The sequence below is a fragment of the Ornithorhynchus anatinus genome, chromosome X5 (assembly GCF_004115215.2).
Source record: "Ornithorhynchus anatinus isolate Pmale09 chromosome X5, mOrnAna1.pri.v4, whole genome shotgun sequence".
Lineage (NCBI taxonomy): Eukaryota > Metazoa > Chordata > Mammalia > Monotremata > Ornithorhynchidae > Ornithorhynchus > Ornithorhynchus anatinus.
Window position 1 is genome coordinate 56595534 of NC_041753.1, and position 19559 is coordinate 56615092.

At 43.4% G+C, this 19559-nt stretch overlaps 1 protein-coding gene across 3 annotated transcripts in view; it reads left to right on the forward strand.

The window, feature by feature from the left end:
* The window catches only part of PIP5K1B (phosphatidylinositol-4-phosphate 5-kinase type 1 beta), a 242653-nt gene that overhangs the window by 219776 nt on the left and 3318 nt on the right, over positions 1-19559 (forward strand). For 2 of the 3 annotated variants that reach the window (XM_029056070.2, XM_029056072.2), the window contains one exon: positions 5527-5644. The exons of the other annotated variant lie outside the window; for it this stretch is intronic. In XM_029056070.2, the coding sequence (XP_028911903.1) occupies positions 5527-5644 (118 nt within the window). The remainder of the gene's footprint in view (positions 1-5526; positions 5645-19559) is intronic. 3 annotated transcript variants of the gene reach the window in all.

Sequence of the window (19559 nt, forward strand, 5' to 3'; positions counted from 1 at the left end):
TTTCGACCCCAGATCTTGAAAGTTATGAAATAAAAGAAAATTAATGAAGAATCCCGTCTGTCAGGATGTGAGTGTTTGGAACACATACGCTGCCCTGGGGTTCATTTTTGTCTACAAGACTGTGTTTTTGCTGTCTTTCTGAAAACATCGAAGACAAGAATGATCTAGTGCACTTAGGAAAGCAGACTGCAGAACATCCATCTCAGACGGACTTATGTCATTGAGGTGCTAGTGGTTGAACGAAGGAAACCATTATTCTCGGACTTGTATTTAATGAGCATTTCCACCTCATTGTCTCTATATTTCAATCTTGGTTCGACTTGGGACTGCTACCCACCCAGCAAAAATCCACTGTTCCTTTCTCTTTAGAAGTTGTACAGCTCAGTAACGATCAGTCAGGAAGTGAAACCAAGAGAATCAAGAAAAACATACCTTCACTCTCCCAAGGAGCTTTAAAAAGAACTATCCCAACTATGTTCCTGTTGGAAACGATCATCATACTATCCGGTTCCTCAAACAAGGTTGAGGTTTCTGCTGTGTGACGTCAAAGGGAAAAGAATTCATTAAAAGGCAGCGGAGGCCTTTCCCAATCAAACCCATCACCAGATAAGCAGCTTTGTGTTAGCAACAAGCATTTTCCTTTGGTCAGTGGGATTGAGGATTGAGTACTATTCACTGGCCTGATAAATGCCACACCACAGCTAAAACGGCTAGAGGTGTGGCAGATTTTCTCTTTTAGCAAAAGAGCTTAGAGACTTGCATGTTCATAGCCACAAATGGATTCCACATGGGAACACAAGAAGCAGCGTGGCCTAGGGGATAGAGCATGGACCTGGGAGTCAGAAGCACCTGGGTTCTAATCCTGTTCCACTACTTGTCTGCTATGTTACCTTGGGCAAGTCACTTTACTTCTCTGTGCCTCAATTACCTCATTTGTAAAATGGGGTCTATGTGGGACAGAGACTATGTCCAATCTGATTAACTTGTATCTACCCCAGCACATAGTAAAGTGCTTGGCACATAGCACCTAACAGATTCCATAAAAAACAAAATAGAACAGGAGGAGTGTCCTCACATTGTCCTTTCCCTCTGCCACTTCAGAGATAACTTTTGCAATGAAAGCAATTATTGCTGGCATTGCTCTTCAACCCTGAAGAATCCATACCACTTTAAGATAGATACAAAACATAATACTCTTCAGTAAATAAACCCAGACCATGCATCAGCCTGAGGTTAGAAAGGTCTCTCTCCGTATCGAGGGAATCAAACTGGGGAAACAGTGCAGCCTGTCTGCTGTGTGACTTTGGGCAAGTCACTTCACTTCTCTGAGCCTCAGTAACCTCATCTGGAAAATGGTTAAGACTGTGAATCCTATGTGGGACAGGGACTGTGTCCAACCTTATTAGCTTGTATCCACTGCAGCGTTTAGAACAGTGCTCGACCCATAGTAAGCGCTTAACAAATGCCATTATTATTATTATTATTATATTAAGTGGACATAGCACAGGACTGGGAGTCAAGAGACCCAGGCTCTAATCCTGGCCCTGCCACTTGCCCGCCTTGTGACCTTGGGTGCCTCAGTTTCCTCATCAAAAAAATGGAGATAAAATGCCTCTTCTCCCTCTCTCAGACCATGAGCTCCATATGGATGGAGACTGATCTGAGTATCTGGTACCTACCTCAGCTCTTGGCACATAGCACCTACCACAGTTTTGAGTGGTTTTCTCTGGAAGCAAAGAGCTCTTTCATGGCATCCTATATGTTTGCAGCTTTGCATAAGCTAGGAGGAATGAGTGGTTCAAAGGCTATGCTCTGATCATTGTTGTGTCTGTCTCAGTGGGCAGATTTAATCAGAAACCCAACCTGGAAAAGGCAAAAAAATTTAGCGACAAAAGAAACATTGCTCGCTCTCATTTCACAGGGGCAGGGGAGGAGATTCATGTTGAAAAGCAGGGAGGAGAAAAGAGGATTGCAGAATGATGAGTGGAACTCTATGTTCCCAGACATTATTACTGCATGAGAATCAGCAGCAGCATTCATTATATTGGCCGGGAGAATCAGAGCGTTCCAGCCCAGTGAGATTATTGATGATTGCTTGCAGCAGCCTGGCCACACTAATGTTGGCTGATGAGGCCACCCTAATGTTTCTGGTAACAGAACTAAGCATTTTAGTTAATGCTAGAGAACCCTGTGTGACAGCAGGCAGTCATTAGTGTGGCTTCTGGGACAGCTTTGACTCAAATGGCTGAAGTAAGCAATGGCCAGCACAGCATTTCACCCTCCAGGAAGCTCATGGGATTAGAGGTTCTGGGGGATAGTTTAAGTATCGGCAGTTTCCTCAGTTTTACGAAGGGAGTAGCAGAGCTGCCATGGCTCATTCCAAATTTGGCTGGTATCGGCCAAATGTTCTTCGGAGTTTTGATGCCTAAAGATAATGGGAAAATGAGAGGATATAGACTGTGTGAACTCAGCCTTCAGGGATCCTAAATTACATTACTTCTAGAAACAGTTCTTCCTCACCAATAGGTAGAGTGCTGACCAACCTTAAACGTCAGACCCTATCACAGGCAAATCTCCTTCAAGAAGCATTTCCTGACTAAGCCCTCTTCTCCTTTTCTCCCATTTCCTTCTGCGGCACCCTGACTTGCTCCCTTCATTTATCCTCCCTCCCAATCCCACAGCACATATGAATATATATGTAATTTATTTATTTATTCATTCATTCATTTATGCATATTAATGTCTGTCTCCCCCTCTAGACTGGGAACTCATTGTGGGCAGGGAATGTGTCTGTTTGTTGCTGTATTATACTCTCCCAAGCATTAGTACAGTGCTTTGCACACAGTAAGTGCTCAATAAATATGTTTGGATGAATAAATGAATGAATGAATGAACGAACCTTTACTACTAGAATTTCGATTTTCCCTATCTCTAATCTGTTTTAATGTCTGTCTCCCCCTGAAGACTTTTAGCTCCTTGTGGGCAGGGATCATGTCTACCAACTCTGTTTTAATGTATTTTTCCAAGCACTTAATAAAGTGCTCTGCACACAGTAAATGCTCAGTAGATACCATTGATTGATGGATGGATTGATGTGAAAGAGGGTGAGCAACCATTGGAGCCCATCAAGCAATCAGCCAGTGGTACTGATTGAGCACTTACTGTTTGCGGAGCCCTGCATTTAATCAGCGCTTGGGCAAATACTATACAATTTATCTTATCAATTTATGCTAGAGAACCCTGTGTGACAGCAGGCAGCCATTAGTGTGGCTTCTGGGACAGCTTTGACTCAAATGGATGAAGTAAGCAATGGCCAGCCACCACTCCTAATAGTGACAAGAAACACAGCCAGGGTGGGTTTGAAGGGTGGGGGGGTGATAGACTCAAAGTAGAAACAACCTTCAAGATTTCCCTCTGGAGGAGGAGCATTTCCAGAGAAAGGAGGCTTGGGAAAAGTGGGATTTTATCTAATAAAAATAATACTACTATTTGTGGTATTCGGTAAGCATGCACTGAGGTAGATACAGGAGAATGAGATCAGACACAGCCCCTCCCCCACATGGGAGTCGCAGTCTAAGTGGGAGGAAGAACAGCTATTGAATCCCCATTTTACAGATGAGGACACAGGCCCAGAGAAGGTAAGTGACTTGCCTAAGGTCACATAGCAGGCAGGTGGCGGGGCTGGGATTAGGACCCAGGTCCTCTGACTCCCAGGTCCTCACCCTGTCCAATAGATCATGCTACTTCGTCTGTAAACCTCTATCTGTAAAATTACAGCATTGCGTTTTATCCTAACCTCAGCCAAAGTCATAGAGAATTAGGCCCCGGCTGAGTCATCTTTCATATGGCATCACAGAGTTCCAATTCAGTGGCATCCTATCTGTGAGACTGTTTTAAACCATGGTAGATTAAACAACATTGATTTCACCTTTACGCCAGACTTGATAGTCAGAGATTTTCTTTACCCCAACAGCTCAGGGGAGAATAGGGGATGTGATATTCTCCCTTGCTTTTACTGTACTGTGGACCGAACAACAGTAATTATAATGATGATAATTGTGGTATTTAAGTGCTTAGTCTGTGCCAAGAACTGTACTTAATGCTGGGGTAGACACCAGTTAACTGGCTCAGATACACTCCCTGACCCACGTGGCACTCACAGTCTAAGGGATGAGCGAAAACAGGGATTTCTCATCTTTTTTTCTTTTTTTTTTTTTTAATGATATTGGTTAAGCACTTACTATGTGACAGGTACTGTACTAAGTGCCGGTATAGATACAAGATAAGTTGGATACAGTCTTAATGCCCATTCTACAGATGAGGAAACTGAGGCCCAGAGAAGTTAAGTGACTTGCTCAAGCAGGGAAGTGGCAGAGGCAGGATTAGAACCCAGGTCCCCTGACTCCCATGTCTATGTGCTCTTTCCACTAAGCCATACTGCATCTTAACAAGTCAAAGAGGGAATGAAAGGTGTCTTGGTAGTTTAAAGGTTGAAAACAAAATATTCTACTATTACATCAATGGGTTTTGCATTGAGTAATGCTTGTTGTGTCACAGTGATTTTCAGTGTAATGTTCCTTGCAACCACATGAATAACTTTTACCAGGAAATAAAGTAATGTTAAAGGCTCATAACAAGAAACAAGAAACTTAATGGTCAAACTAATGATTAATAGCACTTTTTAAATTCAGATAGATGGGCAGAAAGAGCACCATATGTTTGCCAAGTGTATCCATTTCAAAGTTATTGAGAGGGAGGACTGTTTGGGGTTTTTTTCTGTTGTGTGAATTTTGAAAAATAAAAACACATTTCGTCAAGCTGAGTACATTCTGGTTCATCAGTCTTTCTCTTTATCCTGAAATGAATTATTTGTGCTTTTTCAGACTGAACTTTTAGCAATGAAGACTGGAGGATCTCATTTTCATGCTTGAGAAAATATTCTACTACTATGGTTGAGGACACTAATTTGTGGGAAAGGTTCATCAGTCTAATGTGCCTAATAGTATCTCTCCATCCACTTCATTAGTTTGTAAGCTCCTTGAGGGCAGGCCAGGGACTGTGTCTTTAACCTCTATTGTTAGAGTGTAAGCTCCTCGTGGGCAGGTGATGTGTCACTTCTTTGTTTTGTGTGTAGTACAGTGCACTGCATCCAGTGGGTGCTCAACAAATGCTATTACTACTGTTATTATTGTTCTTTCCCAAGAACTTTGTAAAGCACCCTGCACTCAGTAAGCACTCAATAAATATATCGATTGATCTTCCCTGCTGTCATTTCTTCCTAGAAAATCATTCAAGTGATAGGATCAAAAAAAAAGAAAAAGAAAATCGGGATCAGAGAAATAACTTTGCCATTAACATTTATGTCCCTTGAAACATATTTTTTCATTTTTTTAATATGTGCAATAAATATTATTTTGTGCTTGTGTGTAGAAACACCATTTCATTGCAGCTTTTATGTCTTGTGCTTTTTCTTTGCCTTTTTTATTTTGATTGCATGAGCTCATTGTGTTTCCCCCATATTTCCAGTAAAGGGATACCGTCGAGTTCAACGGTCACATTAGAAGACAGTGCCATCTACCTGACTTCTGAACAGAGCACACTGGAAATTCAGGATGATAATGCTTCAGTGTTGGATGTCTATTTAGTAAGTCGTGTTGAACTATCGCTTCACTTCTTCTTTTTAGTGGTATTAGGGGGTTCATGCCAGTTGGCGCAAAGCGATCGCATGATTATAGCCTATAAAATTAGACTTCCCTAATCTTAAAAAAAAAAAATCCATTGCACATCACCATGTCCAAAAACAGGATATATTTGTAGCCTATAAAATTATACTTCTCTAATCTTAAAAAAAAAAATCCTTCTCACATCAGCATGTCCAAAAACAGGATTCCCATTTCAAACTTCCATAGAGTTTATTTCCACGCTGAGCTATAAGGATTGGGAGGTCTAACCTGGATCCCTCATTAGTTGAATGCCCTTAGACAGATCCCATAATCTCTCAACATGTTAGGGCTTCTCAGGATTGGGCCTGATCCAACCAGAAACTATTCTTTGGAGTCCATCACTCTCCTCTTGCATTGACAGTACTCTTTCAGAGCCACAGAGAGCTACTGAGTAAAATTAAAGGTACCAAATAGTAGTACCGTACACTGAAAGATCCCCACTCTAATTGCGACTTTTTCCTTACTTTCATGCATTCCATCACTCTCTCCCTTTGTATATTTGTGCCCTATTAAGAATGCTGAGTGTTCAGCATTCTCAAAAGTCTCAAGTGTTATACTGTTCAAATACTCAAATACTTCTGAAATACTTCTGAAGAATTTTAAGCACCCATCTCAACAAGTTGACAATGGCATCTCAGTAGGAAAATCAGCAAAGAGTTGACCATTCTTCTTCAGAAAATGGCACTCTACCACCCATCTCATTGTCCCTTGACCCAGAAAAGACCAGGACCAAAATGAATTTGAAATGTAGGCTGTTGGGATTATAGTGCTTGATATGGATGATATCATTACCCATATGGTATTTATTGAGCACTTACTGTGAGCAGAGCACTGTAGTAAGTGCTTGGGAGAGTGCAGTATAATAGAGTCGGTAGACAGAATCCCTGCCCACAAGAAGCTTACAGTCTAGAGAAGAAATGACGAGGTTTACAGAAATGCTTAGGATAGTTTCAATTAATCAATCAAACACATTCATTATTATTTTTAATAATGATGATAATAATGGTATTTGTTAAGTGCTTACTATGTGTGAAGCACTGTTCTGAGTGCTGGGATAGATAGAAACTAGTCAGGTTGAACACAGTTCCTGTCCCACACGGGACTCGCAGTCTTGATCCCCAGATTTACAGATGAGGTAACTGAGGCACAGAAAAGTTAAATGACTTGCCCATGGCCATACAGCAGACAAGCAGCAGAGCCGAGATTAGAACCCAGGTCCTTCTGGCTCCCAGGCCCATGCTGTATCCACTAGGCCATGTACCTGCTATGTGCAGAGCGCTGTACTAAGCACTTGGGAGAGTGCAATATAACAATACAACAGACTTGGTAGACACCCTGCCCACACGAGCTTACAGTCTAGAGGGGGAACAGGGATTAATAAAAATAAATAAATTATGGATCTGTTGTTTGCTATGTGATCTTGGGCAAGTCACTTCTCTGGGCCTCACTTACCTCAGCTGTAAAATTGAGACTGTGAGCCCCACATGGGTCAGGGACTGTGTCCAACCCCATTTGCTAGTATCCACCCCAGCGCTTAGTACAGTCCCTAGCACATAATAAGTGCTTAATGAATACCACAATTTATTATTATCATTATTATTATCTGTATATCAGTGCTGTGGGGCTGAGGGAGAAATGAAAAAGGGAGCAAATCAGGGTGGCGCAGAAGGGAGTGGGAAAAGAGGAAGTGAGGGCTTGGTCAAGGAAGTCCTCTTGAAGGAGATGTGCCTTCAGTAAGGCTTTGAAAGTGAGGAGAGTCATTGTCGGATATGAAGAGGGAGGAAGTGAGTGAGGGGTGGGCAGTGAGATAGACGAGATTGAGGTACAGTGAATAAGTGGCTTGGCATTAGAGGAGTGAAGTGTGCGGGCTGGGTTGTGGTAGGAGAACAGCAAGGTGAGGTAGAAGGGGGCAAGTTGATTGAGTGCTTTAAAGCCGATGGTAAGGAGTTTCTGTTTGATGTAGAAGTGGATGGGCTACCACTGGAGGTTCTTGAGAAGTGGGGAAACATGGACTGAACATTTCTGTAGAAAAATGATCCAGGCAGCAGAGTGAATTATGGACTGGAGTGGGGAGAAACAGGAGGCAGGGAAGTCAGCGAATAGGCTGATACATTAATTAAAGCAGGATAAGATAAGTGCTTGGATTAATGTGGTCGCATTTTGGATGGAGAGGAAAAGGAAGATTTTAACAGTGTTGTGAAGGTTGAACCAACAGGATTTAGTGACATTAAATATGTGGGTTGAATGAGACAGATGAGTCAAGGGTAATGCCAAGGTTGTGGGCTAGTGAAACAGGAAGGATAGGGTGCTGTCTACAGTGACAGGGAAATTGGGGAGGACAGAGTTTGGGTGGGAAGTTAAGGAGTTCTGTTTTGGACATGATAAGTTTGAGATGTCGGAGGGACATCCAAGTAGAGATGTCTTGAAGGCAGGAGGAAATGTGAGACTGCAGAGTGGGAGAGAGATCAGGGCTGGAGATGTAGATTTGGCAATCTTCCGCATAGAGGTGGTTTTTGAAACCGTGGAAGCGGATGAGTTCTCCAAGGGAAACAGCCGAGAGGTCAAGAAGGATTAGGATGGAATAGGAGCTGTTGTATTTGGCAAGAAGGAAATCATGTGTGACCTCTGAGAAGGGGGTTTCTGTGGAGTGAAGGGGATGGAAACCAGATTGGAGGGGATCAAGGAGATAATTGAAGGAGAGGAACTTGAGGCAGTGGGTATAGATAACTCGTTCAAAGATCTTGGAGAGGAATGGTAGGAAGGTGATGGGGCAATAACTGGAGGGAGCTGTGGGATCAAGGGTGGGTTTTTTCAGGATAGGGGAGATGTGAGCAAGTTTGAAACCAGTGGGGAAGAAGCCACTGGAGGGTGAACAGTTGAAGATGGTGGTCAAGGAGGGAAGAAGGGAGGGGGAAGTGCTTTGATAAGTTGTGAATGGATGGGGTCAGATGTACAGTTGGAGGTGGTAGATTTTTCAGAGTAAGCAGGAGATCTCTTGAGATACTGCTGGAAAAGAAGGGGCAGGAGGAGTGGGAGGAGTGGGAGACTGGAGAGGAGTAGGGGAGATTTAGGGAGATCACAGCTGATAGTTTCGATTTTCTCAAGAAAGTAGGTGGCAAGGTCATTAGGAGCAAGAGAGCGGGGGGGACAAGGATTTGAGGAGGGAGTTAAATGTCTGGAACAACTGTCAAGAGCAATGGGCATGGGTGTCAATAAGGATGGAGAAATAATTTTGTCGGGCAGAGGAGAGGGAAGAGCTAAAGCACGCAAGGATAAATTTGAGGTGGATGAGGTCAGCCTGATATCTACATTTTCTCCATTAGTGCTCCAAGGCTCATGCACAGGAGCGAAGGAAGCGGACCGTGGACGTGATACAGGGCTGTGGGTTAGTGATACGAGATCAACGAAGGGATAGGGGAGCGAGTGAGTTGAGTTCAGTACAGAAGGTGGTGTTGAGGGTGTCAATTTGGTAGTCGAAGGAAGATAGTTCAGAAGTGGAGCCTATACTCTGTTGTATTGTACTCTCCCAAGTGCCTAGTACAGTGCTCTGTGCAGAGTAAGCACTCAGTTAATACCATTGGTTGATTGATTGGCAGCCAGGGGAAAGCTATATCATGGGTCCCAATCAGCCCAGCAGTACCGATTTACATTCTCACCAGGATACTGAGGGCGCCTAACCACTGGATGTGACTTTCTGGAGCCAGAAGCCACTGTGAAAACTGATGGGCAGGTACAAATCCTCCTGCCAATCCCATCATTCATCAGTTCCCTCCTGCAACTTGGTAAATCTGCACGAGCAGGGCAGAGCAGACTAGAAATTGAAGGGAAAGAGGAGCCTGTTGTCCAGTCTGTAGTCCAGCCATTGGTCCACTTGGCATATGTTGTTCAGTCATTTTTATCAGTAGTGGCAATAGTATTTATTGAGCATTCTTCCACTGCTGCACTGGAATAAGTGTCCTTGGGAAGTACAGAATGACAAGTCACCATCCATATCCAATTAGACATCATAACATCTCATTTCTATTATTACAAGTTGCATCCTTCCATTCTTTTTATTGTTTCTTGGCCTAAGTTTCTCCTTTCTCTTTGGAATGTGAAAATTTCAGACAATATAAAGGGTGAAATCTAGCTTTAGCACGTGCAAGACAGAAGGGTCTTGTTGTTTCTAGTTGTGAACACCACAAATCAGGGTTAAACACTTGACTATCATCCAGGCATTAGCAGCATGGTGTAGTGGATAGAGCTCGGGCCCGAGAGTCAGAAGGTCATGGGTTCTAATCCTGGCTCTGCCACTTGTCTGCTGAGTGACCTTGAGCAAGTCACTTCACTTCTCTGTGCCTCAGTTTCCTCATCTGTAAATGGGGATTGAGATTGTGAGCCCCACCTGGGACAGGGACTGTGTCCAACCTGATTTACTTGTATCCACCCCAGTGCTTAGTTCAGTGCCTGCCAAATAGTAAGTGCTTAACAAATACCATCCTTAGTATTATTATTATTATTATTTGATAAAGGAGCGCTTGAGACTAATGGACATCAATGTATGTTTTACTTAAAATCCCTATTATGGAATGGGAAATCCCGGAAGCATAATCTCTACCTCATTTGAATCATAGATTTATTTTTTTTCTTGCTGAAGGGTGATAGGAAAGGAGGACTTCGTTGTTGGTACAATTTAACCATTCACTCCTTCTTTTAATGTTCCCTTGTTTTCACTCAGGTCCCCCACTGTTGCTGGCATTTGAACCAAATGTGATTTTTAAAACCCTAGCAGTGAGGAGTTAGATAGGAGAGGGCTTCTACTGCCGAACCTCTGCAGCTTTACTGCTGCCTCTCATTCACCACCTAAAGCTTCCCCACCTAAAGCCCACAGCTTTTGAACTTCAATCTAACTTACATGACTACACTCCTAGGAAAGCCTACAAACCATTCATTTCTAATTCCAGGGTGTGTTTCCAGGCCTGGAAATTTTCATTTTCAATTTGCATGCTCAGGTAGATCTGAAAAGGAGGGTCCATTACTCTCCCTTCCGTATTTTCATATATTGATAAGTTTAGGTAGGACCGAATAAAAAATGCAAAAGCAGAAGGGGAAATCCATTACCCCCATTTTCCTTTCTTTTTTCCACGCGAGGAACTTTGTTTCCCAATTCAGTCGAATACTGATTTTGCGCTGTAGTCACTGCCACTCACAGGGCAAGTGGATGTGCCACTTATGGAGAGGGTTTGTTTATCATTTTAGATGAATTTACAAAAAGTCAGGTTCTCTCACACATGATCTCTTCTCCTCCTCCTCTTCCTCCTCCTTTGAATGTCACCAAAGCGTGGCCACTCTCTGTCTCCTTCCTGCCACCTGTCTGAGTGTCTGGGGGTGCTCAAATACATGCAAACCAGGCACGCGTAAATAAACCATTTCCAACAAGTGAATTGGAACGTGCCGCACTGTGGCAGAGTGAAATGGGGAGTAAAGAAATTATCTGGTGGATTTGGTCAGTGAAGACAGCCAGCCCTGGATAATTGTGGCTAGATAAACTATTTCTTTCTGGAGAGCAGGTTGAGTGTTGAGGATCCCACTAATTATCTTGCCTCCCCGTGGTTTGGTCAGTGTGCTCACCCTCAAGTGGACAACCAACATCTCCTTCTCCTTCATGAATTTGCAAATTTGGGGATTTTTTTTCATCTGAAACAAAAACTGTAGTTTATCATGAGAAACACATCACCATTTATTTAATTTGCTTGTTGAAGCTATTTTCCCAGATTTGGAATTACCTAATCATTTCTGAATCTGGTTAAAAATTGATGACAGATCTTCACACCACCCAAGCTCACGGCAGAACAAATAATTTGAAACAGTTTTAATGAAGCAAGAACTTTTAAATGATTTTACAAAGTGACCAATGACAGTTCCACCAGCAATTGCTTTTGAATTAACAAAGCAGATCACTTAAAAAGTAAAAGACACACAGGTAGATTGATTTTTAAAAGTACAACGATGTTTTTTTCTCAAAATAGGGTCAATTACAGCCTCTAGTGCACTATTAGAATCCATTCTAGAGGGTCAAAGCAATTCATGCTCCTTAATAACAGTTTCTCATCTTCTGAGGATTTCTTTTTTTGGCCGATGTAAAATGCAGTTTCTTGAGAATAGGAAATCAATCTATCAGTGATATTCATTGAGCACTTATCGTGTGTGGAGCACTGTACTAAGTGCTTAATAAAGTACACTTCAACAGAGTTGGTAGATGCGATCCCTGCCCACAAGGAGTTTGCAGTCTAAGGCAAGCAAGACCATTTCCCAGAATAATGTAATGGGCGGAAATGTCTTTTAATAACTAGCCGGGACCAGAAATTAAGTAGGATTGGGCTGCAAAATAATTGTAAACTCCATGAAAGCAGGGATCAAATCTACCAATTCTAGTACCAACTCTCCCAATCACCGAATCAGTCAAACAATGGAATTTATTGAGCGCTTACAGTGTGCAGAGCTTAGTACAGTGCTTTGCCTGCTTTCCTTCCATGCTTTTCTAGTTTACCAATGAGTCTTTCTACATTAATATGTTCTCCTTGTAATTGACATTCATCAAATCTCTATCTCAGTTGGGGGTGGGGAGATGGAAAAGGTTGAGTAATCCTTTTAACAAAATATGCTAGATTAGTATTGTGTCTTAGGGATGTATAAGACTTGATTATTTAATGTGTTTTTGAAGTGCCTTTTGATCATTAGATGAAAGGTACTAGAAAAGTGAAAATAATTGCATTAACAACCTTTCAGTTTTGTGAGTGGAACAAGAGCAGAAAAACACTTTTAATTAGGGGACAGAGAAGCCTTGTATGTTTTGCTGTAATTTTAGTATGGCTTAATTTCCCAACTTTAACCCCTTATTGATTTTGATCATTTCAAAATAAACCAAAATGTGGTGAGAAGTGTAGCAGAGGTACAGAGAGAGAGAGAGAGAGAGTGTGTGTGCGTATGCGTGCTTTCATATTTGAAGATGACACAGCTGTCAATGAGATTTCATCTATGTCATCAAAAGATAGTTCCTTCCTCACTGTACACCTCAGTCAAATAATGGTATTTCTTGAGTACTCGATTTGTTTGTCCAGGAATGGTGATGTGTCGTGCTGTTGTGCTGCATGATCCACACTGCCTCGCCCAGTCTCTATTTGGCAAGCAGCCCTAATCATGAGGCGACTGACAGGGATAGCAGCTGCAGGTTGTGGTCCTAAAACAGAAAATCAGACCCTGCAAGGTCCTCTCCTGTTTCTCGGTCATGACGGAATCTCTTTCCAGAAATGGTGGACGAGTCTTGATCTTGAAACTTCAGGACCAAAAACCTGCACTGCAAAATTGATTATAATGCGAGTGCCTGGTTTGTGGCCATTGACAGTCAGCGGGTCAGGTTCCCACTGGGGCACACAGTGTTATATTGTCCTCTCCCAAGCGCTTAGAACAGTGCTCTGCACACAGTGACCGCTCAATAAATACGATTGATTGAGGGCAACGAGTGAGTAGGTCAAGCAGGGGTACCCTGGCGCCATGACCCAGAGGGCAGTTGCTTCATAGGCCACTGCAGTCTTGGCTGCCCACTTTAGCCAGCTACTTTTCAAAATTGCTTCTGAGCCTGTCTGACTCACGGGGCACCTGAGGTGCTTCTTCGGTCAGAAACCTTCACTACTGATGGCTTAGCCCCAGCACAGAACTGGGGCTAAAACACAGTTCTGATTCCCCAAGCAATGTCCTTCCCACTAAATCAATAGCAGGGCATGAGTCAATAGACACACCTAAACCAGGTCACTGCACTACTGTCAAGACCACCAGTCCATCCAATCAATCAATCAGTGGTATTTATTGAGCACTGACTGTGTACTTGGGAGAGAACAATATAACAGAGTTGATAGATTCCCTGCCCACAACAAATGGGTGGAACGTTGGGAACCGGGATCAGAATTCTGGGACCGTGTGCCGGAACATTCCAAAGCACCAATCCCAGAGCTCATTTGCCCTTACTCATCCTTTAACTGAACTTCTAACTAGAATAGAAATCAATCTGGAATATGCAACTTTTTGTGTTGCGTACCTCAAAGACTGGGGCATACAGCTGGTCCATCCTGGGACAGTGGACACTACTTCCACTGTTAAATATCCTACTCAGCACAACTTTGTTAAGTCACCTTTGAGAATTTAGGTGGTTCTGATTCTGTCCCTATAGTAATAAGATGCTTTTCCCCTGGCATACACTTCACAACTCGCAGGAAAAAAAGTCTCCATTTATCATATAAACTAGAGTCACTAGCTCCTCATTCTGGAGGCTTGTATCCCGGGCTGATCCCAGTATGCAGATCCCAACACAACCAAGAACCCCCTACTTTCACTGGCAGCAAACCTCTCCCCACTCTTCCAAGAAATTAACATAACTTTTGACCCAATGCAGGGTGTTCTGCACCTTCCCAGATTCCTCCATCTGTCCTTCCCTTCCCTCATCTTTCCCTATTCCCTTTCCCCTGCATTCTGCTCACAGGTCTTGTTGTTCCAAGCTGCAGCACTCTTTGTCCTTTCTTTTTGACTCTCCTCTAATCAAGAGCCTTTGCAACTTGCTCTTCAGTTCTGACTTTTCAAATTACTTTTAAATCTCTCCAATCAGTGCCTTTCTTCCTCCTCTAAATTGTTACCATGGTGCTGCTGTGTTTTCAGCTTTGCGGGCAACAGTAATCAAGCTCCTACCTCCTGGGTATAGAGCCCTGTCCTAAATGCCTGGGAGAGTCCAATAGAGTTAGTAGACACGATCCCTGCCCTCAAAGAGCTTACAGTCTAGCAGATTGTTCCATCTAGGCAGAGGCAGGGAACCACTTTTTCCTGCTTTGTGGCTTCCAGTAAAGTGTCTTTTCCCTGTGAAGTGTGAGAAGGGACACCTCTCCCTGCAGGAAAACAGTCTTGTCCATGAGATTCGTAGAGTCTAGTTTAGGGAAAAAGAATTTTTGCAGCAAGGTCAGAGAGTGACAACAGTACTCACTCTTGACATTGCCCAACAAAGAAAAGGACCATTTCCAAGGACTCCTTATTAAGCATCCATCATCCACTTTAGAAAACCTCCCTCAAGCTTTCAAAATTAGCTGGGCTTCTGAGTTGGCCAAAGGAGAGCTCAAGGTTCCCCTCTAGACTATAAGCTGTTGTGGGCAGGAAATGTGACTGTTATACTGTTATAGTGTACTCCCCCAAGCGCTTACTACAATGCTGTCTACACAGTAAGTGCTCAATCAATATGATTGACTGACATCCAAGCATCTTCCATCCCCCCCCCTCTTTTTTGTGGCATTTGTTAAGCTCTTACTATGTGTCAGGCGCTCTTCTAAGTGTTGGGGTAGATACAAGTTAATCAGTCCAGATGCAGTCCCTGTCTCACATGGGCCTCAGAGTCTTTTTTTTTTTTTTAGCCAGCCGCCTCCCTCCCCCCCACCAGCACCCAGAATCAGAGGCTTCAGAAGGTGAGGGACACTCACTCTCCTTTGTCCTCTACCCTGAGAAAGGGTCCGAGGGACTCCAAACCTCATCCCAGGGTCAGAAGACAGGGGAAATGGGGGCTTTTGTAATGTGCTTGAATCTCCATATCATTTATGGCAGTATGCCCAGAGCCTACTGTGTTGCTAAGTCCAAACTGAACTCTGTTTCCATCCTAAAGGTGATTGTGTGTGTATGTACACATAAAATATATGTGTGTAAATACACAAAAACCCATACACAGTCAATCAATGACCATTGTTTGAGTTCTCTGTTTTGGGCGTGATCAGTTGTTCTACTCTCCCTCCTCCTTGACCAAGTCATTTGACCAAGATTCCCCTCCTCTTAATGACATCTCCTTACCTACCTCACTAAGAAAGTGTGAAGAGAAAGCAAAGGCCTTCAAATCCCTTTGAGCTCCTTGGAGAAAGCTATGTAAACAAATATAGTAATAGACCTACCTGCAATGTACAGGTTCCTTCCTGTAACAAAGAGTACCCTGGTGTGACTCCTGTACTCTAAATGATAAAAATAGGAGTGGGTGAACAGCCAGGGTTGAGAATGTTTTCTGAATAACACAATGTAATGGCTGTAGATAGAAAGATTGACCTGCACAAAGGCTTGCTCTGCTGAAAGAGCAAGCATCTAGTTATTTCAAACATATTCTACAAAGCCTCTACTGCCACCTATTGTGAGTGAGTTGATAAGACCCTAACCTTAAAAATCTGATCCAAATCACTTGAATCGAATTCAAGGAAAAGGGGCAGTATGATTGAAGGAAGACCCATTTTTGCAGCCTATAGTTGCCCTTTCAGGATAATGTTCATCAGTCGATGAGCTGGTCTCGAACCACTAACCCACAGCCCAGGATTACCTCCACGGTCCACATCCTTCACTCCTGTGCACAAGCCGCAGAGCCCTGCTGGCAGAAGTCAAGGTATCAAGCAGACCATGTCCATCTCAGCTTCATCCTTGCCTGTTTTAACTCTGCCCTCTCCTCCACCCGGCAACATTATTTCATCCTCCTTATTAACTCCCATGTCCATTGCCGTCTCCAGTTGTTTTAGACATTTAACTCCCTCATCAAAGCCCCTAACCTCCCACCCCCCACACTCATAACTAGCCCATTATGATCTGACCATGTACTTTATTGAGAAAATTGAAAGCATCAGGCGTGGTCTCCCTAAAATCTCCCCTGCTCTTCTCCAGTCCCTCTCCCGTCCTGCTCCTTTGACAATCCCATCTTTCCAGGCAGTATCTCAGGAGGAGATCTCCCACCTTCTCTCAAAATCTACCCCTTCCACATGCACCTTCAACCCCATCCTTTCAAACTTGTCAAGCACTTGCCCTCCCCCTTTTTTTCTTCCTGACCGCCATCTTAAACTGTTCACTATCCAGTTACTTCTTCCCCAGTGCTTTCAAACATGCTCATGTATCCCCTATCCCTTGACCCCATGACCCTTTTCAGTTATCACTACATCTTCCTCCTACTCTTCCTCTCCAAACTCTATAAGAGAGTTGTCTACATCCACTGCCTCCACTTCCTCTCCTCCAGTTCTCTCCTTGACCCCCTTCAATCTGGCTTCCACCCCCTTCACTTGAAACTGCCCTTTCTAACCAAATCCAGTTGCCTCTACTCCATTCTAATCCTCTTCGACCTCTCAGTTGCCGTCATCGCTATGTACCACTCCCCATCCCAGAAACATTATCCAGTGTTGGCTTCACTAACACTGTACTCTTTTGCTTCTCCTCCTATCTCTCTGGCTGCTCATTCTCACTGTCTTTCTCAGGCTCCTCCTCTGCATCCCACCCCATAAAGGTGGGAGTCCTTCAAGGCTCAGTTCTGAATTCCTTTCTTTTCTCCATCTACACCCATTCCTTGGAGAACTCATTCGCTCCCATGGCTTCAACTACCATCTCTATGCAGATGATTCCCAAATCTACAACTTCAGCCCTGATCTTGTCTCCTCGGCAGTCTCGTATTTCATCCTGCCTTCAGGACATCTCTGCTTGGATGTCCTGCTGACACCTCAAACTTTACATGTCTAAAACAGAAATCCTTATCTTCCCACCCAAACTCTGCTCTCCCCCTGAATTTTCCATCGCTGTAGAGAACACCACCATCCTCCCTTTCTCACAAGCCCATTACCTTGGCATTATCCTTGATTCAACTCTCTCATTCTACCCTCATATTCAATCTGTCTCACCAAATCCTGTCGATTCAACCTTCCCACCATTGCTAAGATTCACCCTTTCCCCTCCATCCAAACTGCTGCCTCGTTAATCGAAGCACTTATTCTATCCCGCCCTGATTACTATATCAGCCACCTTACTGACCTCCTTGCCTCCTGTCTCTCCCCACTCCCATCCATATTTCACTTTGCCACCCAGATCATTTTTCTATAGAACAGTCCGGTATATGTTTCCTCACTTCTCAAGAACCTCTAGTGGTTGCCTATCCACCTCCACTTCAAACAGAAGCACCTGACCATTGGCTTTAAAGCACTCAATCACCTTGCCCCCTCCTACCTTTTCTCTCTGATTTCCTACCACGAGCCAACCTGCACACTTCAATCCTCTAATGCCAGCCTTCTCACTGAACCTCGATCTTGTCTATTTCATCGCCGACCCCTCACCAACATCCTGGCTCTGGCCTGGAACATCCTCACCCTTCATATCCGACAAATATGATATGATCACTCTCTACACCTTCAAATCCTTATTAAAATCACATCTCGTACAAGAGGCCTTCCCTGACTAAGCCCTCATTTCCTTTTCTCCCCCTCCTTTCTGCCTTATCCTTGCACTTGGATTTATACCTTTTATTCACCCCATCCTCAGCCCTACAGCATTTGTGTATATAGCTGTAATTTATTTGTTAATATTACCGCCTTTCTCCCCTTCTAGACCGTAAACTCCCTGTGGGCATGGAGCATATCTACCAACCTTGATATAATGTACTCTCTGAAGTGCTTAGTCCAGTGTTCTGCACACAGGCAATGCTCAATAAATAATGCCATTGATTGATTGATCAGTCTTGTTAGGCATGTCCCTCAAATGTGCAAATGTCATGGACTGGTCTTCTGACTGGTCTTTTTGAATGGTGGAAGCCAGAATTACAGCCCCCTGTGTAACTTTAAATGGAATATGGCCTTTGGATTCCCATATGTCATTCCTGTCCCCTTCCTCTTTCTATTTGGGTCTCTTTAAAAGGACCTTAACCACATTTTCACAGTATGTGAAATGAAGGCCAGATGAAAGAAGGGAAATGGGAGTGCTTGGCAGGTAACTATGGGGAACCATTTCCAATGTCATCCCTCTCAGACCAGCATCTCAGAATGGTGCAAGGCTTTGGACCTCTGCTCACGTCCCTTCATAGAGCAAGAAGAGGCACACCTCTGCTGTTCTCATGATTGTATCCCTCTTCAAATGGAAACACTAATTAACACTATTTCCCCCTCTTCGATTTTAAATAAGAGGAAAGCAGCCAGGGTGAAAAATGAATCTGTCGGTATCTAAGTTGCAGACAAGAGTGCGTGATAGATTAGATAATAGGGTAACAATTCAGTTTTACAATTAGCAGGAGTAACTTAAGTACTTTAAAGCCAGGGCGGAATTGTCAGTGAGCGATAAATTTCTGGTGCCCTTGGGCATCTCTTAGCATACTTGGAAAACAAGTTGTCAAGAAAGAAACTACATTAAAAATTGCTGTCAACCAAAGGTCTCAAAATAATAGAGTCACATCTTCAGCCCATCCATCGAGAGATCCTGGAGAGGTACATATTCAGTATTTGATTACTGGGTATGGACTCGCCCTAATAGAGATTAGCCATTTAGCAACTGAACTATATGATGGGGCCATTTGGATGTTGCCAGGCAGTCTGGATTCCCTGGACATTGCTATCATAACAGTGTTTGATCAGTGGTATATTTGAGGGCTTAATGTGTGCAGAGCACTGTACTAAGAGTTTGGAAAACAGCAATACAACAGAGTTGGTAGAAGCAGTCTCTGTACACAAGGAGCTTACAGTCTACACAGTCTACACAGGGAAGCAGACATTAAAATAGATTAGTGATACAAGAAATAGAAGAGGATAAGAATATTTACATAAGTATTATGGGGCTGGGGTGAGTATCAAAGTGCTTAATTGTATGAGGGGGAGGGGGACAGAAGAGAACCTAATAGACTACCACCTTTCCCCCCTCCTCCTCCTCTTCTTCTACCTCCTTCTCTTCCTCTTTTCCTTCTACCTCCCCTCTTCTTTCTCTTCTTCCTCCTCCTCCCCCTTCTCTTTCCACCAGTGGTTGCATTGCCAAAATGCAGGTGACCAGGTGAAAAGAAAC